The following is a 24298-nucleotide window of genomic DNA, read 5'->3' on the forward strand; positions in this document are numbered from 1 at the left end:
AATGAATGTTTGTTTATTTCTCTGCAAGTACTCCTATTGTCAGATAAGTGCACAAACTTTTTCTGTAAATGTAGATGCATAAAAGATGTTTTTTAAAAGGTGTATATATATACACTTATAGTATCACTTACAAGGATTAAAAAATTATATTATACGTTATAAAAAATAATATTATACAAAACCGTCTAAATTTACAAAACAATGTTTTTTGTTACTTACAAGGACAGATTTTTCAAAAAATCAAATACTTACATGGACATTAGCATTATTGGGAATATTTTTGTGTACCCGTTAATTTTTTGTCCCTGTAAGCATCCTTTTTTTGTAAAAAAAATGTCCCTGTAAGCAACTTTTATAGAGAGAAAAAAGTACATACATCGACTATCAAATAACCAGAGTAACAACATAGTGCGGCTACATGGACTGAGGGTTTGGTTAGGGTCAGCATCAAGGTCAGGCCTAGGGTTATTGTTTTGGCAAGGATTGAATATGGTTATATTATTGTAATTATTCAGTTTTGTAAATAGATGAAAATAAAAAACGAAATATAATACATAAAAAATAAATAAAAGTAACAAAAATAAATATAAAAAATATATTTTTATAATAAAATAAAAAATTTAAATATGTATAAATAAAAACAGGAATAAAATAAAAATTTAAAAAATTATATCAATATGATTAAAATAGTAGAAAAAAAATAGAAATAAAAATACGTTATGGGAATAAAAATGTCCCCATAAATGCCGACTAGGAGTGTATATGTATAAATATGTATGTTCATATATATAATATATATGTGGATATATATATATATATGTATATATATATATATATATATATATATATATATATATATATATATATATATATATATATATATATATATATATATATATATATATATATATATGTATATATATATATTTAAAAAAAGTTTCTTTTTATGGATTAATTTCTATTTGTTAAAAATTTATTTATTTTTACAATACTTTGAGGGAATATTGATACCCTTGTTATCAAGTATATTAAAAACCGTTATAAAAAATAATATTATACAAAACCGTCTAAATTTACAAAACAATGTTCTTTGTAAGAGCTTCTTTTTGAGACTTTTTTAAGAGAGTTTTTTGTGACATAAGAATTTGAACATGGGTTTCCAAAATGACGCCATCACATAATCGCCATCATCCTGGTTAAGACGATTGTCGCGAAAGGTACTTTCGTTGTGTTGTATTTCCAACTTCCATAACTTTCCTATTAAAACTATTTCTATTTTTAAGGTATTGCAACCATTCCAGTGGAAATTTCCTTGGCGAATTTTAGAATGTTCAGCTACAGCTGAATTTTTCCCTTTACCTTGTTGTGCACTTGTTTGATGCTGACATATTCGAAGCGATATCTTCAGTCCAGTTTCACCTACATAAAATTTGCCACAAGAGCACTCTAATTTGTAAACACCGGGATAGGAATTAACTGTAGTGTAGTGTAGGTTTATTTTTAGAACTAAGTAGGCTTTGGAGATTTTTTGGAGACATACCCCATTTTTTTAAAAACTCTTCATAACTTAGGACTGATTCCAGGGATCCAGGGTAAAGAATCAAATCTTTTTGGAGACATTAGGAAATGTTGATTTTTCGTGAGATCTTTTTTGTTGTTAGCACTTTCTTTTGCAGATTTAACTAGTTTTTCCAGACTTTTGCTCTCATAGCCATTTTCTACAAATACATCAATAAGAAACGACTACTCATCATCAATCTTATTTATTGTGCATAAACGTAGCGCTCTATGGATGAAATTTTAGGGTCATGGCATGAGTTTTGTTTAATTTGAACCTCTGTGATTGCATTTTTGCGATGTATTTTAAAACTATTTGTACCAGTTTTATAGTTGGTAGCTGAAACATCAAGATAGTTTAATGTATTGGTTAAGTTGGCAGACTCTATTGTGTATTGAATACTTTTGTGTTGTTTGTTAAGTAAATCTAAAAACTTTTGCGCATCATCTTCTACTTGGAACCTTGAATGAATATCATCGACATATCTTTTAAATGATTTCACATGGATGTTGTTATTAAGCGCCAATGAAAGAGCATTACTTTCATGATGTTGTAAAAAATACTCAGCAACTACCACCATAAGAGCTAACCCAATTGGTCTGGAGTTTTTGAACTCATGAATGTCATTATCATATGAAAAATAGCAATGAGAAAGACAAAGTTCTAAAAGTAAACTGATCTCTTCAAAAGTTAATATAAAGCTCTGGTTGTTTCTTAATCTTTTAACTAGTATAATGATTGCTTCTTTAATCGGGACCAAAGGGTACAAATTAACAACATCAAAGGAGAGCTGAACCTCATTCTTATCAATTTCCCATAATCTTGCTGAATTTATAAATTGTTAAGAATTTTTTAAATGCGTTTTATTTAAGTTTAGAGTGGGTTGTACCATATTGACTAAATATTTAGAGATGCTATATGTAGGTGTACCAATGGTGCTTACAATTAACCTCATTAGGTAACCTTTTTCAGGCTTATGGGCTTTAATTACTCCATAAAAATGTGGTGGCATGGCGTCACTCAGGTAGATACTTTTATATTCTTTTTTGGTAAAATGTCCTAGTTTATTTAACTTTCTGAGAGTGATTTGAACTTTGTGAAGAATTTGAATAGTTGGGTCGTAATTTAACTTTTTTGTATCACCTAAGTATTCTTTAATTTTTTCTAGAGCACTATTTCGATCAATTCGAACTAATCCAGATCCTTTGTCAAAGGGATATATCTGAATATTCATATCTTTCCTAATTTTATAAAGAGCTCTCTTTTGTTCATTGTTAAGGTTACTTTTAACTAGTTTGGCCATCTTTAAAATTGATGAAAGTTCTTGTTTTAATTTAACTCCCTCAGTTGGTTTTTTACTATATTGCAATTTTAAGGCACATGATTTGGTAACTGAAATGATATCTAAATATGGTATTGATTTTGGTGTTGGAACAAACTTAGGTCCGAGATCAAGCAATTTTTTGTGATGTATTGGAATTTTGGAATTAGCTAAATCTATTGAAGATGTCAACATTTAAAATATATATATATATATGTATAATATATATATATATATATATATATATATATATATATATATATATATAGTTTGTTGTCTTTGGGAAGAGCGGAAGGAAAAAAGTGGTTCTTACGCCAACACATACGTCACTTTTAATTACTTTTGACTTTCGTCCACCATTTGTGTGTTGGACGAAAGTAAAAACCATTAATTTAATTACAAATAAATCGTTTTAAAAAAAAAACACAAAAACGCAAATTTAATTGACCAGAATGTTTTAAAAACATTTTGAATGTTTTTAACAATATAAACAATGTTTTTATTTTTATTTTTTTTAATAAAATGTTTTTATTTTTAATTTTTTTAATAAAATGTTTTTATTTTTATTTTTTTTTGTAAATCATGCGCATAGTTTTGCTACATCGACTATCTAATAGCCTGACTCGCAAGGGAGTGCTGCTACATCGACTGACAAATAGCCTGACCCGCAAGGGAGTGCTGCTACATCTACTATTTTTTAGCCTGACCCGCAAGGGAGTGTTGCTACATCGACTGAGGGTTTGGTTGGGGCAGACAGTCTATCAACTAATAAAAAAAAAAAATTCCGGTCTTGCATTTTAATTTTTACTTTTTGTCAACAAAATATGGAAAAAACTTTCGGACAACATCTACGGGTTGTATATATATATATATATATATATATATATATATATATATATATATATATATATATATATATATATATATATATATATATATATATATACATATATATATATATATATATATATATATATTTATATTTAAAAAGCAGCGGGCCCAATACAGAGCCTTAAGGGACACCACTTTTTACCTCTTTCCATTCTGACAAGTTTGAACCTATAACTACTCTCTGTCTTCGACCTGTCAAGAAAGATTTTGAAGGGTATGAACAATGATCAGAAAAAGAGCTTCAGAGAAGCTGGAATGACACTCGTGTAGTGGTTGAGGGTAGATGTTGTTACCACCAGGAGTCTTGAATGAGTCAAAGTTTTGTAGTTGCACATCAATTATTGAAATCAAGAGAGAAGACTGAGTGGATGATCAATATTTGAACAATTTTTATTGAAAACTGAATAAAAGTGTTTGTTTAGCCGTTTTGTAATTTGCTGTTGGTCGAAAGTAACTTTGCCAGATTAGAGTTTTATTGATTCAATTTTAGATTTTGTTTTATTTTGAACATTTAAGTATAGGTACAAAAGTTTTGGATTTGGATTTGCATTTGGATAGGAAATCTTTTTTGTAGTTTTTTATTTTTTTTTTTTGTTTTTTTTTGTTCTTTTTATTACATTATAAATAAGCATTTCGTTACAATATTTAAAATACAAATATATAATAATAAAAACATATATATATATAATAATCGTTATTAAATAATAAAAGAACGCGGGAACTCGTAGAAGACCATACAGTCTTGTCGTCGAGTACCGCTAAGAAATGATCGTGTTAAAATTTATAAAATATTTACAAAGATAAGAAATAAGTTAACGAAGTAAGAAACTTAAAATATTCCGTTACAAATACAAGATACATTATTATATATTACAATTGTTAATGATGCATATATAATTTTTATAAATCAATCAGATTATAAATCAATCAGTTTCTTACTGATAATATGATTTGTTTTTTAACTTCTTTTGAGATTTGTTTAAATTTGATAATAGCGTTGGATTTATCAGCCAAGCTGAACATTTTAAACCAGAGCTTGTATTTAAGTTTGGTTAAATTTCTCAAATCGTTGGTAAACCATTTAAGTTGGATCTTTGTTCATTATTTGAACATAGTAATGTGTAATATAATTAGATTTAAGTAAGCATGGCAAAACTTTGAGTCCATTTGGTCAATGTTTAGATCTTTGTAAAAATTTGACCAGTTGGTTAAAGCAAGATTTTGAGTGATTTTTCTGTAATTACCTTGTCTATAAATCGGTCTTTTGGTTAGCGTTTTAGTTTTATGAGTATATGTGCTGATATTATAGTTCCAAGTCAGAGTTGAGTGAAGATGGTTAAGATTGGAAGAGCTTAGAGGTGGACCAATACTAGTTGAAAATATTCTTGTAGGATTTTCAGTGATGAAGAGATCTAGAGTGTTGCTTGCAAAAGTTGGTTTGTGCATGTGTTGTATTAGGAAGTTGTTGCTCATAAGATCGATGAATTCACGACTAGCAAGTTTACCTCTGTGTATACACAGACCACAAAGATGAGTCCATTTAATGTCTGGATGATTCAAGTCCCCCATGATCAGTAGACCCGTGTATGTCTTTTTTTTAAACTAGATTGATGGCTGTTTTAATAGAATTATTGATATTGATTATTTATTCTGAAAATTTGATTGATTGTTTTTTTGTAGGTGGTGTTTTTGGGCCTTAGCAGACTCTGCATGACCATTACTCATTAAATTATTCTTTAATTGCTAATAGTTCTCAATGTTATTTTGCTGAGTCTCTTCTTGTTGTAGCTGTAGCAATGGCTGATTAGTTCGTTGCATGAAGTAGTGTGTTTTAGCCTCAGATAGCTGTATAGATACCTTTTTAAGAAATGCATTTTTTACAACAAAAAGATTTTCTTCCATTGTTTATTTTGCAACGTCTACATATCCTGTCCTGGTATTTCATATTAGAATTTAGTTCATTTCTTTTTTCTCTCTGCTTTTTTTCTGCTGCTTGCTGAACGCTAGTTTTATTAGGGTTTACATAAACGTCTTTTTTCATTCTCTTTCAGCTTACATGCATTCAATAGTGCTAGTTTGATTCTTTATCTTTTAGATCAACTATGAACATTTTTGTCATACTTCTTTCTGGGCCAGACATTATTCGAGATGATTTTGGGTTTAAGGTATTGTTTACTTGTAGTACAGTTAGTATTTCTTTTACTAATTGATCATCTTTGTTCTTGGTTTCTTTTGCTGACCCCTGAGATGGTTCAATATTGCTTAGAACAATATTGTTTTCAATAAGTTTGCTTTCCTCTATTTCCTGTCTCATCTTAGTAATCATTATTATCTCTTCCTTGTAATTTTATAAGTATAATATATATATATATATATATATATATATATATATATATATATATATATATATATATATATATATATATATATATAACAATCTGAATTAATTCGAGATTAAAATAATTTTTTTTTTTACCATTTTGTCTGTTTTGAAAATAATTCAAATTTTAATTTGTAATTAATATTTTTTGTTAAAATTTTATTTTAGTTTGTAAGTTGCTAATATTTTTTTAGCCACATTAGCATGTGTTTTTGTTAAGAATACCATCATAGATTCATCAAAAAGAGTTGTAATTGAGATCACAGCTCCTGGCATCACATTAATTATTGATAAATTTGTTTTGAACCAACACCATCAGTCAAGTAAGGTTTATATATTTTATGCAGTGCTTATTATGTTTAGAGTTTTTTTAAACTATGTTTTGCTGCATGTTTAGAATTGCAAGATGAGTTAACAATTGGTTTTTGTGTAAAAAGTGTACATTGTAATTCTCAGTTGAATGCTTGTAAATTGTTCGTTCTTACTATTGAACATATTGATACCTTGCTTGCAGAGTGGTATCCCCAACTTGATAACTTTGTTGATCCTCATGGAATAAATGCAGTTAAAAGAGTTTCATTTTGCAGTAAATGTATAGAAAGTGTCCTTCAGATTTCAAATAATGCACTAGAATATTTTCCCAGCAGCACATTTTCTACAGATTTCTTTGGTGATCTTTCTGAAAAGGAAATTTCACAGCTTAAGTTTATTCATGCATCTAAAAAAGACTGTATAGTTGCTTTTGAACTGGAACAAGGTTCAAAGTATTTAAATGAGAGTAAGGACCTGGTATGTCCTATTCATAATGTCATTGACATAAAAACAACATTTCCAGATCTGGTAAGCTTCTATATATATATTTTTTTATTACAATTTTTCTAAAAATTTTCCCAATGTTGTTGATATTGTGATCATTTAGAACAAACTTTGTTTCAATCACTTTTTAAGGTTTATTTGCATGCATAAAATATGATTTGCAAGGCATTTCAATTTGCCTCAGTCGATCTTAGAATATTTGAAAAAAATATATATTGAATATTTTTAAAATGTATGAATAGTTGAGACAAGGCTTTTTATATCAAACAAGAATTTTTTATCAAATTAAGCAATAATACAACATGAAAAAAATGAAAAAAAGTTTTTTTTATTTTTAAAGTAGTTTAAAAAGAAAAGTGGGGTGTTTTATTATCTTACCTGTGCCCCTGACAATGCAGGAAAAAGATTTGGAGCTAAAATTTGGCAATCACTTAATTTTAATTGTTAAAATTTTTATAGGTCTTTCTTGACGTTGATCCAGATTATGTTTTTAATGATGGTATGGTTAATCGAGGTGAATTCATTGCTAGTGGAGCATTTGGCAGTGTTTATGAAGCTGAAATAAAGCGTGGAAACTCATTTGTTTCATCTGCAATGAAGATTCCAGAAAAATTAGCAGCTGGAGATATGTCATCATATGCGGCTTACAAGTATTTAGATGATTTTTAACGTTTGGCTACTCATGTTTAAATAAAATCTTTAAAATGCTGTAAATTTCAGTGTTTTTAAGTATTTAACATACAGTTTTGCTTGATTTTTGAAGACTTCTTAAGTCCTTTAGAAACCCAAGGAGATAATATGTCTTAGATTTTTTAATATTACTTCACATAAGGGAAAATTTGCATCATAGACTTTGTAGAATGTTTGAAAAAAGATGCTGTATATAATGTTTATATAAGAGTTGAAATTTATATGGTTCCAGTCTGTTTGTCAGAACTTTTTTTTAAGTTTTTATTGTTGTACATCAGCTTTATTATTTATTTATGGTTTTCTCATTTATTTAGAATCCACTCCTATGGAAAAAAATGGAAATTGTTTTTGAGATGTCAATTTTAATTATTCTTTTTTTTAGCAATTTATTGAAAAATTCAGGGATTAAGATTTTATCAATTAACAATGATGAAAAGTTTGTAATTCAAAATGGTTGCTTGATTATTTTTATCATTCCCATTTCTAAAAAGTTGTGATAAAAATTAGTAAAAAGTTTTCATGTTTTCATTTTTGTTTTCAAAATAAGTTTAAAACTTTATTATATTTATTTTTTACTAGATTAGCTTTTTCTTTTGTAAATTTTTTCTTTTGTAAATAATTGCAACAGTTTTCAGCTCTTCGAATTGGTGGCCTATAGCAACAGCTTATCAGCAGGTGTTTTTGTTTCTTGTTAATGAGTCCAATTGTTGAAATGTCGTATTAGACCACTTATTTTCTCTAGACGTTGTTAAAAATGATGTTTAAATCACATTTTTACATCAGTTATAAAAGTGAGATTTTAACAATTGAAATGATCCAATAAACATCTAACCTACAATCTAATGAACATCATCATCATGGATGACATACACCAACCATTACCGCCACTAATATACATTAGTGAACATCCTATAAATCCTTGCCGAACATCCTGTAAACACTTGCATCCTTAATAAACATATGAAATGATCCAATGAACACCTAATCTATAAGGGAATAAACATCCACACTCGCTGTACAGATTATATTCTGGAACAAAACAAGAAACAAAAAAACCTGCTGATAAACTGTTGCTATAAGCTAGCAATTTGAAGAAATAACGATTTTTGCAATTGTTTTACAAAAGAATATGTTAGAAGAAAAAAAAACTCATATTTTATTGAAATTTTTAAGTAATATTATTTTTTTAGAAAAAAAAAAACTCTCTGATTATTATTCTACTCTAAAATAAAACCAGGTAGTTAAAGGTTTGATTAAAATTAGGTAGTTGAAGAATTGATTAAAACCAGTTAGTTGAACATTTGATTAAAACCAGGTAGTTAAAAGTATGATTAAAACCAGGTAGTTGATTAAAACAGCTAGTTGAAGGTTTGGTTAAGACCAGGTAGTTAAAGGTGTTTTTAAAATCAGCAAATGGGCACTAAGTTCCAGCAAATTAAGTTAAAAAACAATTAGTTTTACAAATAACATTTAAGAAGTTTTTGTAATTCTTTTTTTAACTCCAAATATTTATACGAATTACAATTTAAAATTCAAATTTCAAATTTAAAACAATCTTTGATTTCATTAGGATAAAAGTAAGTGCATGTAAATTGAGATGTATTTATTTTTTAAATAATTTAAATCAGGATCAATTTCATCATTCAAGTCAAAATTAGTTAGTTTGAAATAAGTTAAATAATTTTTCAGAATCATGATTATTTGAATCCACTTTAGTATTTAATAAATCAAAAAGTATATATATTAGGGACTATTCTCAGAAAATTGATTGATTTGGGCAACCGTACCCTTTCTGTCACGCTTTTTCCACCTCCGCAAAAATTTAGGCCAGAGGAGGAGATGAGTTCAGGAATTTTATGTGTGTAAAAGTTAAAAACTTATTGTTATAAATTGAGAATAAGAAATAATGTGTTTACTTATTTTTTAGCTCTGGAGTCATGTTTAATTGTAGTAAAAGAAGGATATTTTATTTTGTGTTTAAATGATTTTAAGTTAAATTTTATAGAAAACTTAAATTTCTGATAATTTATTGTTGGTTTGAACTTAATAAAAAGCAAGAGAAAACTTTTCAACCTGGTCAGCAGGAAATTACTAAAATTAGTTTTAAATATCTTTTATTGAAGGTCATCTGAAAGATCAGCAATGTTATTTTCAAGAACTTTTAAAATTGTAAAATATTTAAAGTTTATTTTTTTTACCAAGTACAAGAAAGTCTTTCTTGAATTTACTATAAATTAAATGTTTGAAATAAAGACCACAGCTTACAAGTTTTAATTTGTACCTTTGAAACCATTTTTAGCTGAATAAAAGTGTTAGCTTTAATTGATATTCTTTGTATATTTATTATTTGTGAACATATTTATTAAGAAATTTAATTTATTTAAAGTACAAATTTATTTAGACTATTTAGAACAATTTTATTGAGAACATGAAGAAAAATAATTAAAAATCAATATAAATAGTATAAATAAATAAAGTATAATAAAAATTAGATTAACTAAAAAACTAGATTAACTAAGTAAACCTTTTGTTTTCTTTTTTATTTTGCTTGCATGTTTGAATGGTTTAAAAAATGTTTCAACAAATAAAAAAAGTGTGACTTAATTATGGAATAAATAAATTTTCAGTAAACTATTGGTTCAAAATATTATCTAAAAAAATGCTAATGCTGTTTTAAAAATAAACAAAATTAACTTCAAAACATTAACCTAAGTATAGTTTTTATGCTTCAAATCATGTGAAGGATTTTATCAATTTTGTGCATATCAACGATTTTGTATATAAAATTTTTTTGTAGCTTTTACATAAAATTGCATGTAAAATAATTAACTATTGCAGGGTTTTTATTTGTGCTGTATCTAAAATTTTAAAAATACAAAATAAATTGTTATTTGTGAAACCATAAATGTATATTTAAGAAATAAAACAAGTTAAAACATTATTATATTTATTTTTTATTCATTTATTCAAAACATGGTTGTGTCAAATGAGGAAGAAATAAACAAATTAATATGTTTAAAAAAAACAGAAGCAAAAATCATTCCATAACATTTTTACATAATAACATTTCTTCATCGTGTAAAGTTTTTCAATTAAACTAGTTTTGCAATTCATAAAAGTTAACCTCAGGTAAAATAAAGTCAAAACTGTCATAAAGGTGTCATAAAGCTAAGAGCTCACCTTTAACATCAGTTAACATAAAATAATTTTTCATTGATGAAATGATGTTTTAAACTAATTTATATTTAATAAATTCTTTTATTTTGTTTTCACTTTCTTTCAAGGAATCATTGTTACTTTGTTTTAAGCCGTTTAATCTTCGATTGTTTCTACAAAATCCGATTAGTTTGTTTTTAATACAAATTCTCGCACAATGCATAATTTATTTTTTAGTCCTTTAACTTTGTTGTGAAAAGTTATTGTTTGCCCATGCATTTCAAGAAGAAGTTCTTTCTTTTTGTGAAAAATTTAGACATGTTTAAAATTTTTAAACATGTCTAAATTTTTTACAAAATTATTATCTTTATAGCATTAAAAAAAATTGTCTTTTCACCACGATTCTAAGTTCAAGTTTTTCAAAACATTATTTCAAATCCTGTAATATTTTAATATCAAATTTAATGTTGTTGCCATTACTTATTTGTGTGTGTTTGCACAGAACTCATGGCAGCCATTACACCAAGGTAATGTTGAGAAAGAGTCGCAGCATGATCAAGTGTTTACACAAATATCTAATTTATGTAAACTTCAAATTATGTAATGTTAAAAAATATATCAAGTTTTACAGTATTTACTTTAAAAATTTAAAATTGCATTGCAGCAACATCTCCTTAATTTTGATTTATAGCATTAATTAAATTATTAATTTTGATTTATATTTGATTTATTTATTTGCCTTTTTATAAAGTTTTTTGTTAATTAAATAGCCTTAAAACATTCATCAAACATTATGCCTTAGTGATCAAGGTGGTTAGCTCGCAGCGTTCTGAAGTGAAATGCTGTGGTTTAAATCTTTGTGCTTCCTTCATATTTTTTTTTTTTTTTTTTCTGATTTTTAAAAATACAAAACATTTTTAAAGTTCTATTATTGTTATATACATAACATACATAAAGATATTATATACTATAACAAACAAAAGGGAGATTTTTGAAAAAGAAAAAGAAATTTTTTGCATATATGTCACGATTAAACACACATTTAACACAAATTAAAGATATAAGTTTTTTTTCTTAAAGGAAAAAAAAATTTTACATTCAAACTTTCATTATCTTTAAAATTAATTACAAGGACTTTAAAATTAATTACCAGGTTCCTAATAAGCTGCGAGTAGTTTGGAAAAAAATTAATGAAAAAATTAATAGAAACTTAATAAGAAAAAAACTTTGAAAAAAAAAATTAATAGATACTTAATAAAGAAAAAAATGTATAAGTCTGTGCACGTTTTTTTTTTCTATAAAAGTGTACAATTTTACAATAAGAAGTTATAAAATATTGAACATTAATTGTTAACTCAAAACAAAGGTTTGACAGATTTTTTTCTTCTACCACTTACTAAAAATTATTGAAATAAAAATATATATAAATACTAGATAAAAATATATATAAATACTAGATAAAAATATATATAAATACTATATAAAAAATAAGTATAGAAATGGTCAGTGTGGAATAAACTTATCAATTATTAGAAGGGTCATCGTAAGTTCATTATTCCGCATATTTTTAAGTCTAAATACAAACATTTAAAAAAAATTTTATACTGATTATAATTAATCAACACATTTCAAGGGGGTATTCTAAATATTATTTAGCGCACCTGCTTTTAGTACTAATATCTGAACCTCTGATAACTAGCAGTTTGCGCAAAGACTACTGAAGCGTTTAAAACTTTTAAAAGTTAATTATGTTATAAATTATTTTTTTGTTTATAACTTTAAAAGGTGGACAGTATGTATAGTTTTTCTACCGCTTACTAAAAATTATTGAAGTATGGACTAAGTATAGAAATGGTTGGCATAGAATAGTCTTACCAAGACCCCTATTTTCCGGGTTCGGAACATTTAGTAATTAATTATTTCAAAATTTTCAAAACATTGTGCTATATTTTATAATAGATATTATTTTGTTATTAGATTTTTTTATTTTTATTTTGTTTTGATTTTGTAACTTTGTTAAGTATGAAAATAGTTTTACTCTAAAATTTTAAATACAAAATTTATAAATTAAACTCTAAAATTAGAAATAAAATATTTATATTTTAAATTCTAGAATTAAAAATACAAAATTTATAAATTAAATTCTAAAATTAAAAATACAAAATTTATAAATACAATATGATTGATATAATAGATATGTGATATATTATATAAATGATTATTTTATCTGGTTATTAAAATTAATGTTATTATGTTGTAATTATCAATATGAATTTTATTGTCATTTCATACTAAATTTTATATTTTATTAAGGTTGAAAAAATTTAATATTTGGGATTTCTATTTGTTTTACTTTTAAATTTCACAAATTAACTTTTTAATCAAAGTTGATTTTTTGACATTATGCAATTGGCGCTTGGTCCTATTATGTGAATAAATCTGTAAAATTTCCGAACAGATTTACAAATGTATATATACAATTATCTATTATACAAGTCTGAAATAAAATTTATTATTTTTTAATCATTATATGTGCATCATATTATAAATTGAAGTATAAAAATAACAGCTCAACTCAAGCATCTTCAGAATTAGCCAGATTCAACTTGAAACCAATTTTCAATTAAGTGTTATCTAATTAACTTTTTATCTCTTATATTTATCTTCACACTGTATTTACTTACACTTTATTTTTATTGTATTTACTTCCCTACTAAAAAGTTGAGAAAGCTACTTATTTTTTTTATTGTTGATACAATCCTCTCTCATCCTTTCAGTTCTGAAATCCTCTAGCTTCAAAAATTTTGGAACAAAGTGAGGGCTTAACTACAACACTTCTGTCACACCATTACACCAAAACTGCACCGCTACTACATCACTACTACACCACTACTACACCACTACTACACCACTACTACAATACTACACTAATACTACACCACTACTACATTACTACCACTACCACACCACTACATCATTACTACACCGCTACTACATCATTACTACATCATTACTACATCACTACTACACCACTAATACACTACTTCCACACTACTACTACACCACTACTGCACCACTACTACACCACTACTGCACCACTACTACACTACTACCACACCACTACTACACCACTACCACACCACTACTACACCACTGCCACACCACTACATCATTACTACTACTAAACCACTACTACAGCACTACACTAATATTACACTACTACACCACTACTACACCACTATTACACCACTACTACACCTCTAGTAAACCACTACCACACCACTACACAACTACTGCACCACTACTACACCACAACTAAACAACTACTACACAACTACTACACTATTACCACACCACTACTACATTACTACTACTAAACCACTACTACAGCAATACCGCATCACTACTACACCACTACCACACCACTACTACATCACTCTGCTACTGCTCCACTACCACACATAATTCATGTTTTTATAATTAATTACAATATCATATTACACATTATACATGGTTGTATATGTACTATGTAAAGTAATGCACAGTACTTTGTGAACTATATACTGTTGTTATTCTTTTTTTAGGAATATTCGTCAAGAAGTTTCTATTATCCTTTCTTTACATCATGAGCACATTGTAAGATTTTTAGGAGTGTCTTCAAAACCATTTGCATTGTTTTTAGAATTAGCACCTAAAGGTGCACTTAAAAAATGTCTCCTTGATTTTTCAAGTGCTGGTAAAAGACTCACTGCTCATACTGTCACTGAATCACTCAAGCAGGTTTATTTTTTCATTTTTATGTTTTTAGTTTATTATTTCAATTAGGTGTTTTTTTTATATTTATTTATACTTTTTTTTATGTATTGTTTGAAATATTTAAATATTGTGTTACATTTCATATAATATACAATATATTTATTCGATATTTACATTAATATATTTTTATTTAATATATTTAGTTTAGCAATAAAGTTAGCTGTTCATTGTCGAACAGTTTTCAGCTTTTTCTTATATAAGCCTTGATGTAATATTTAAATTTTTGTGTGTTAGCATTAAAATAAAAGTTTTTAGAGCATGCAGGGAAAGATACAATAAAAGGATGCGACTTTGCTAAATGACAAGTCAAGCAAGAATTTGTTTTGATTGACGGAACTAGAGATGATAACTCCTTTGAAAAGTGACTATAATAGCATTTATAGAAAAGAGAAAGAGATGCTACCTTATAATGATAGGAGAGATGAAAAAACTACATTTACAATGCGTTTTTGAACTTTGTCTAGAAAATAAAGAGTATCGTTAGAAGAACCAGCCCAAATATGAAAACAGTTATCCATATGGGGACAAATAAAAAATTTGTAGAGGTAAAGTATGGAATCAAGAGTATATAATGACAAGCGCAATAAAGTTCAATCAGTTATTTATTTGGTTTCCAAGAGAGGTCAGTAGTGAAAAATAATCCAAGAAGGCATAAAGAAAAGGACTCAGTGAGAGGGCTGCAGTTCATTACAATGGATGCAATTCATTGTTTTCTGTTAAGCAATGTCAATCAATTCTGATTTCGAGTGCAATCACTGCCAAAAATTGTGCTGAAGTTGTGCTTTTGCAATAAAGTGAGGCTATCAATTCTATGAATTATTTGGAAGCTTAGAAGAACAGTGTCTAATTGTTTTTTGAGTTAAAAAGTTTGATATTTTCATGCACAGCAGGGCAACTTCATCTAAAGTGGAAAAGATCCACTGTGAAACACAAAAGTAATCATAAATTTATATTTTTTTGGGGTAGTGTTCTAGAGTTAAGATAAAAAATTATTGTAAGAAATAATTATAGTAGTTTATATTCAACATGAAAATGTTAGAATAACCTTACTAATATAAATATATTTATAAGTACTTTATTTTGTAGCTTTTTCGATTTGACATCTTTTCAAATTTAAATTTTATATTAAATTGCTTACATGCTTGTGAAAACTTTAAAATAAAAGGTGGCAGCATGTTTTATTTAAAATATAATGTAACATTATGTCAATTTTGTTTGTAATAGTAGTTCGCTTTTGCATTGCTATGATTTTAATTTGCAACTTTAGGGCAAAACAGGTCAATTTTTGCTTAAATTTTCAACATTAGGGTAATTACAATAACTACTACTACTACTACTACTACTACTACTACTACTACTACTACTACTACTACTACTACTACTACTACTGCTATTACTACTCCTGCTGCTGCTCCAACTACTACTACTATTAGTACTACTGCTACTACTACTACTACTACTACTACTACTACTACTACTACTACTACTACTACTACTACTACTATTACTATTACTACTACTATTATTACTATTACTACTACTATTACTACTACTATTACTACTACTACTACTACTACTACTACTATTACTACTACTACTACTACTACTACTGTCTGAAAGGATACCAATATATTCCGTTTACATTAGTTTTTAAAATATACAATATTGTCAAGATTTGATTTTTTTATTGACTTGTGATTTTTTTTTCTACTAAAAATAAGTTATTCTTGAAAGCATTATTAATGAGAAAATTTCATCACCACATTTTTTTCATAATAACAAAGAAGATTTCTTATTGTTAGAAAACATTTTTTTAATAAATGATAAGATAAAGTTTATTAGAAAAGAGAACTAACTGAGAATGTTACAGTATATTTTAGGTTTTTTATTTATTTTAAATGTTATAAAAAAGTGTTAAAATGATTTAGCCATAATTCTCAAGGAATATATATTAATCATGACATGTTATAGATCAGTTCTGCTCTAAAGTTTCTTCACTCTCAAGGAATTATTTACCGAGATTTAAAGTGTGATAACACGCTTGTTCGAAAGTTTCCAGATCCTTCTAATGAATCCTCAATATCACAAGTCCATTTGCTTTTAACTGATTATGGAGTTAGTCGATCTGTATTTATTGGTGGGAGTAAAGGTAATCAAGGCACTCCAGGATACATAGCGCCAGAGATTTCAAAGTATACAGGCAAAGAAATTTATTCTGAAAAAGTAATAACAACTTGTTTCTTTTTCTTTTTTTTTATGTTGTTTTTAAATCAAATTAGTTTTTTTTGTATTTTTTAGATTATATTTTATATTATATTATTTTTTAGATTATATTTTATATTATATATTTTTAAAAATTTCTCTATTTTATTATTTGTATTTTATGTTACTTCTGTTTTTTTTAATTTATTTATTACAAATTGGAGATTTTTAAATTAAAAAAAAAAGTGTATTTTCAACTTTTAAAACTTTTTCACTTTTTTTGTGAAAAAGTTTTAAAACAACATTCACTTTACTTGTATGTATATAATAGGTACGTGTGCAGAATTTTTTTAACTATTCAAATATTTAATTATTATACATCATTGTAAAGAACTTTAAATCAGTATTAGGGCTTGGAGAAAACCAGAGAATTTCAAAAAACCGGTTTTTGGTTTTTTTAAGTTGTAAAACCGGTTAACCGGTTTTACATCGGTTTTTATATTACAAAAACGAATTTTTATTATTGATCTAAAAATCCAACGTAACCTGTAATTTTTTACTGGAATTGGATTTGTAAACTGAAAAGAACAAAAAAAAAGTCTAAGAAAACAAAACTTAGCAAGATCATTTTTTTTAACAATAAGAATAGTTTAAAGTGACTGCAAAAAGCACTCATAATAAAGCAACTGTCACTTAAAAATCATTTTTTGCTCATTTTATACTCAACAGCATGGTATTTGCTCATTTTATACTCAACAGCATCATCATTCTCATTCTCATTAGATTTCCAATAAGAAACTATGTATATAGCACTGTTTTTCTTTTTAATGCTAAGAAGTCATAATATACATCTTAGCTGTTAGTGGCATTATCAAACCACAAGTGGCAAATACATCTGCCAATAGCAGCTCCAATTAGAATTTCTTCAATATTAGAAGTCTCATTATTTTCTAGGTCAGGAAATATTTCTTTTATCTGGTTAGGGATACAAGTATTTCTACTTTCCTCTGTTCTTTGTCCTTTTTATTTTGAATTTTGTGAGCCATACACTTTATAAGTTCTTACATCATTTCTTTATGACATTGTGCATTTGCAAATCAAGTTTTTCTGGCATTAGAAACGACCCATAATACCAATTTGTTTTGAATATCAGTAGGCTCACGGATACCTGAAACAAAAAATTTATAAATAAACCATAATATTAATCTTTAATAATCTATAATCCCCTAACTATTGCTGCAAGTATCATTACTATTGGTTTTAAAGGTTTATTCCATAGCCTTAAATATTACGCTCCTTCCTGTCAGTTTGAAATCTGAATGTGCACAAGAATGGAAATCATATAAAAAATTCACCTGTTTCAGATGTAAAATCTTGGAACAAACTATATCTCAGACCTTTGCATAACACTAAGCCAGAAAACAGAAATGTCTTCAATATTTCATAATGATGAATCAAAATACCACATGTGTGAAAAAGAATGTGTAGTCTGTTCCCTCTGTAGCAAGGTAGCAGTTCTTTGGGCAGCTTGTGTTGGTCCAAAAAGGCTACAAAACCTTTTGGGTCACCTTTAAATAACATAAAGTAATTATTTTAAAGAGTATAAGGTGCATGTGAAATTAGAAACATTTATATGCTGAAAAAAAAATATTTTAGATTTATATATCATAATTTACAAAATTGTATTAAAGTAAAAAGTGAGATTAAGATTATAGATCTACCTTTTGCATTCTTATAGCGAAGTTTGTTCAGCTGTAAAACAATATTTTCTGCAATGCAGTCTCTTCCAAAAAGTTTTCCTTTAGAGGTCTCTAATGCTTTGAGTGAAGACTTGCACGAACTGGTCATTATGTCCAAAGGGTGAAGGTGACAGTTTAGTTCATTTAATGATTTCTGCCGAACAAGGTGTAACTATTGCATGGTTTGTTGCTACTCTGTCACTCATCGTGTTAGTTATGTTTCCAATAATAGTGCACATCAGTGAATTGTAGCTGGTAGAAGTCACTATATAACTTGGCAAGATTAGTCATAAGCTGTACCTCCAGGAAGTTGATCAATAGCTATAACCATGCATACTGATTCTGTTGTTAAGAGCACAACATTTACATGAACACCCTCCTGTGTTGTTGCATCAAAACCAAGTGTCAGATTTTTTGTTGACAAATCTCAGCAGTTAGTAAGTCTGAAATTACACCTAGCTCATATATCATTTATTCCAGTTGTGCGATACGGAATGTGACTAAATTAATAGCCAGTGTGTTCTCCAATTTTACTGAGCAGAGTTAGCACACTATGTGTAGGAACTTGGCACACAAGCATGTCATATATAAGTGCTCTAATATCTGCTGAGTAGCATTTTTCATTTTTAGTGTTTTGTGTCATGTGTGAAATTTGCTTCACTTTTTCCTATAAAATCAGTATGTCATTTTGCAATACAAGAATTTCAGAATTGTCAGCAAGTTGTTGGCTCAACGCAGCCTTTTGATAAGATAAGTTGCTTTGGGTAGATGTCAACTGTTGTTTTAAAATGAAAATGTGATTTTGAAGTTTCTTTAACAGTAAGTTCAAATACTTTTCTTTTAACATTTTTCAAAGATTAAGAGTCTTTTCTTTGCGAGCAATAACCTAATTTAGACATTTAAATTGGTATGGCTGGGCCTTTGCCTTTTCTCTTAACTCTTATAGATCCTCTTTATGCTTTTATTTTTTATTTGCCATTTAATTTGCCAAAACAATTAACCTCTTTCACAAAACTTTTTTCCTATGACTCAACTGATCAGCTCTCAACCTGGGTAGTAGTAGTTCATAAGAAGAGATTATTAAAGTGGGATCAAATAAAGGAGATAAGTGATTACTATTTGATACAGATAAAACACTAATGTGTTAAGAAGATAAAATAGAAGAACACAAAGCAATGTTACTTGAGCTTGTGGTTGAATGCAATAGTTATGGCATAGCAGATATTTGTTTTTTGGTATCCAAATAGCATGTTGCAGATATTAATAAATTGTTTAGAATCCCTTGAAAAATTACGTGCATAGAATTTGGATCTATTTGCTAGTTTTGCAATCTGACTTTTACATATTTTGAAATTAAAAAGTTTATTGACTATTTCAACAGTTATTTTAAATGATTCATTGTTGGATATGAATATATCAAATATATGTCCATTTCTACAGTCAATATTTAAATGAGTTGGCATTGTAAAGTTATAAGCTAAATAATTTTTGGCTTCACCATAAAATAGGCAATTCTTTTTAGGTCCCATAATGCTCTAAAAAAAAATTTTAATAATCATAATAATTATTTTATTGAATCAGCTTTAATCATTATTACACTTTTTTTTTAAAAAAAAAGAAGCTATATTACATGCAACAGAAAAAAAAATCACTTGAATCTTAAATGAAATATATATATAAATAAATATATAGCATTGTTTTTTTTTGTGTGTAAATCATTTTTGAATACTTTTAAAAAATCACCAATATTTTTAATAAAGTTTCATTTTTCTAAAGAAACAACTTTTTAATGAATAAAAAAATTCAAATATACAAAATGCTCATAATCGTGCTTATATATAAATTGCATGAAGATTAGACATTCAGTGTAAGTTTTTTGTTTTGTCAATAAAGTGCTTGTTTTTTTACAGATTTCTATTTCTGCTAAGTATATTTTTTTGTCAAATATATTTTATTTTATCAACAATCAATAATTTTTAAAAGATATCTAAAAATGTCAAAATCATTATCAATTATTCATGAATCTAATCTAAGTTGCTTGAAACAAGTAACAAGTAATTTATTAATTCTTTTAATAAGTTATGGGTTTTATTAAGCATACAATTTATGTTTATTTATCAATTTTATGTTTATTTATCAAATTTATTTTATTATCAACTTATTTTTCAGAGATACAAGATGTAAGAATGAAATTTTATCTTGTAGTATTAAATAAGAACTAATTTTTAGGTTGATTGCTTTTCATTTGGTTCTTTTATTTATGAGTTAATATCTTTGCATCAACCTTATGATCATGTTTCCAACGTGCATATAGTCAAGCAAAATATTGAAGACGGGAAAAGACCAAAACTGACGAAGACGGTATTTTGTTTAAAATATACTGAATACAAAGGTTTTAATTATTTTAAGTTTTTGTCAAACTTCAGTAATTGAATTTATTTGCCTGTTTTTTGTTTGCATCTGTTGCAACAGGAATTTCCCTATTTATGCATTTTCATTGTTAATGAAACATTTTACTCTAAGTGATAATGTCTTAAAGAATATTTTTTGATGTAAACTTTATTTCATTTTTCAAAATCTTGTTTTGTCAAGCTATAATTTTGCATTTTTTTTTTTGTTTTTACACAAAAATCAGATATTTTAAGCATATTTGAATTAAAAAAAAAGTGCTAAAAAAAAGTGTAAACGGAATAAAATTTAAGAGTATTGAAATAAAAATTATGTTCTAAAAAAAGTTCACATAGTATAAAATTTAGCTCATTTATTTTTGAAGATGTTTTTTTTAAGTTACCTCAGAAAATAATAAAATAGTACAGTAAACTACTGGTGCACCTCTTAGGGAAATAAGAATTTACTTTAAATAACTGAAGCTTCCAATACCTGAAAATCCTTGTTAAGGTGGCATATTTCAAGTTACAATCAGTTTATTTTTTTTAATTTTTATTTTAGGTGCCCCAAGTCCTAACAGTCTTGTTATAGAGCACTAAGGAATAGCATTTAACTAAGAAGTTCATGCCTCCTTTTTTACTAATGGCAGAAAACACTCCCAGAGCTGCTTGCTTCTGAGGCAAGCACACTAACTAATGCACCATGTCTGCTAAATATCGGTTTTGCAAAAATAGAGAGTAAAAAGGAAGAAAAATGGAATAAGATGGAATCAGATGCTGCTTAAGTCTTTTACTTGTAAAATAATAAAATCCTTACAAATTTTTGAAAAAGTTGCCCGTTTTTACACAACTTTTTGGTTTTTAAAATGACCAATTTATTAAAATTTTATGAAAAAATTGTCAATTTTCAGTTGCTTTTTTGTTTTTAAAAAGTGATGATTAAATATCTTTGATACAAGGCTTAGTGGCTGTTGGATTTTGATATTATATTGTCAAAAAGAAACCATTCAAATACATTTTTTTGGAGAATCTTTAACAGTATCTATAATAAGAACAAATCTGTTATTCCACCTTGTATGGTTCAGATTTTGTCACTTTACCTTAGCTGAATTGTTAGCTAAAAAATTTTCATTAATATCATCTTTTGATTCCACTAGTTGCGTTCTACATGATATAGCTGACGAACAGGTTGATCCTTTGCTTGACATTCGTATCACTCCAGCTTCTATATCTAAAGTGATTTCCTGCTTAGACTCTTCTACAGCTTGTGGTCCGAACAACATACCTGTTATAATCTTGCTGAGGTGTTCTCTGGAGCTATCTTCTATACTTTCATTTAACAAATGCTTATCAGAGTCTTTTTTTCCAGCCTGCTGGAAAGCAGCATCTGTTATTTGTATTTTCAAAAATTCTGGAGAGCAATGTTTTTGAGTCTTTAATTAACAAACAAGGTTTTTGAGTCTTGAATTAACAAACAATTATTCTCTTGTCTTGAATCTAATAACTTACTTTCTGGTCATCAATATTGATTTCGATCTTCTTGCTAATTATAGTATAAACCTCCTTACTAATTGTAGGATAAAAGTTGTTTTCAATGCACTGCACTCTTCTTCATATCCTGTAATTTCAGGAGATCCTCAAGGTTCTATCCTTGGCCCTATACTCTTTTTATTTACATTAACAGTCTTCCAGAAATTCTCACATCTAAGGTGGCATTGTTTGCTGATGATACTACCATTTATTCTTGTCTAGCCAACACTCTCTGATTGCTTAGAGGGGGAATTTAACCTTGAAAAGGATCTCACTTCTTCTACAGCATTGGGCTTGTAGTGACAGGTGAACTTTAACTCTGATAAAACTCTTTTTCAGCTAATCGTTATCGCAATAGTTTAGATCTTCCTATATTTATGAACTGAAATGTACTGGATGAGTCATTTACCTTTCATTTTCTAGGATTAACTCTTACTTCCGATCTTTCATAGAATTCATATATCAAATCCATTGCAAAATTAGCATCTGCTAAGGTTGCAATGGATTTGATTTTCAACTTTTCTTTGCTCTTTAAGACCTTTCTCAATATCTTAAAGAGCAAAATGTTTTATTTCGATTGTCCGTTCTTTTTTTTTATTTGTGTATATGCCATGTTGAAATTTCTACGGTACTACATTGCAATGTGCTTGATTTTTTAATTACATTTTCATAACATTATTTTATTTGTTAAAGTTTAATAACGTTCTATAATGTTATGTTTTGAAATGCAATGGAATGATATCAATCGAAAAAAACTTTGAATAGGTGGCAGGGATTTTGTCAAGAGGAGTAAAAAATCATTTTGAAAAACTGAAATTTTGAATAACTGCAGGTTCGAATAACTGATAAATATTTGCATGAGTTTGTTAAAGAAAGTTCACAGGGATAGAAGATTGCTTTGAATATGCAGATATTTGAATAAGTGTCAGTTTGAATAAGCGGGAGTTTACTGTGTATATATATATATATATATATATATATATATATATATATATATATATATATATATATATATATATATATATATATACATATATATATATATATATACATTAATTTTTACTAATTTTTACTATTAAATTAATTTTTAACTTAATCTACTTTTTCTATTAACTAACAAATTTTATTACCTTGCCATGTTGTAAATGAATTTGAACAGAAATTTATTCCAAAAGTTGCCGGTACCAATTGTTTGTCTTTAAAAATTGATAACTAGAAAAACAATTATTGTTTTATTTGTTAAAAACTTTTTACTTGTTATCAATTTTTAAAATTTATTTGAGGTAATCAAAAATCATAAATATTATATATATATATATATATATATATATATATATATATATATATATATATATATATATATATATATATATATATATATATATATATATATATATGTATATGTATATATATATATACATGTGTGTGTGTGTATATATATATATATATATATGTTTGTTTGTTTGTTTAATGTTAATAGATTGATTAAAATATTGAATGAACATCCTGCATATGCCATGGATATTTATTTGCCCATTTCAATTTCAAAAGTTTACTTAATTAGCGAAATTTCAAAAGTTTACTTACCAAAATTTATATATTTGTGTGTTTAATGTTTATAGAATGAGTTGAAGTTTTTTTTATTTAAAGCTTGTATATAAACAATTATTGTTATTCATCTTTTTTTTTTCCTAAATTAGTCTTTGCATTATTTCTTGTTTTTACTTTATATATTTTTTTGAAAATTAATTTTTCTAAATTAATTTTTATTCTGCAAAAAAAATTTTTTTTTTTTTTACTTTTTTTATATAA

At 26.8% G+C, this 24298-nt stretch overlaps 1 protein-coding gene across 3 annotated transcripts in view; it reads left to right on the forward strand.

Annotated features, from left to right (window-relative positions):
• Positions 1-24298, forward strand: part of LOC100214462 (leucine-rich repeat serine/threonine-protein kinase 1) — a 194574-nt gene that overhangs the window by 127167 nt on the left and 43109 nt on the right. For all 3 annotated transcript variants that reach the window (XM_065792717.1, XM_065792719.1, XM_065792718.1), the window contains 6 exons: positions 6345-6473; positions 6548-6990; positions 7426-7616; positions 14397-14592; positions 16600-16851; positions 20799-20930. In XM_065792717.1, coding sequence (XP_065648789.1) covers positions 6345-6473; positions 6548-6990; positions 7426-7616; positions 14397-14592; positions 16600-16851; positions 20799-20930 — 1343 coding nt within the window. The remainder of the gene's footprint in view (positions 1-6344; positions 6474-6547; positions 6991-7425; positions 7617-14396; positions 14593-16599; positions 16852-20798; positions 20931-24298) is intronic.

The sequence above is a fragment of the Hydra vulgaris genome, chromosome 03 (genome assembly GCF_038396675.1).
Source record: "Hydra vulgaris chromosome 03, alternate assembly HydraT2T_AEP".
Taxonomy (NCBI): Eukaryota; Metazoa; Cnidaria; class Hydrozoa; order Anthoathecata; family Hydridae; genus Hydra; species Hydra vulgaris.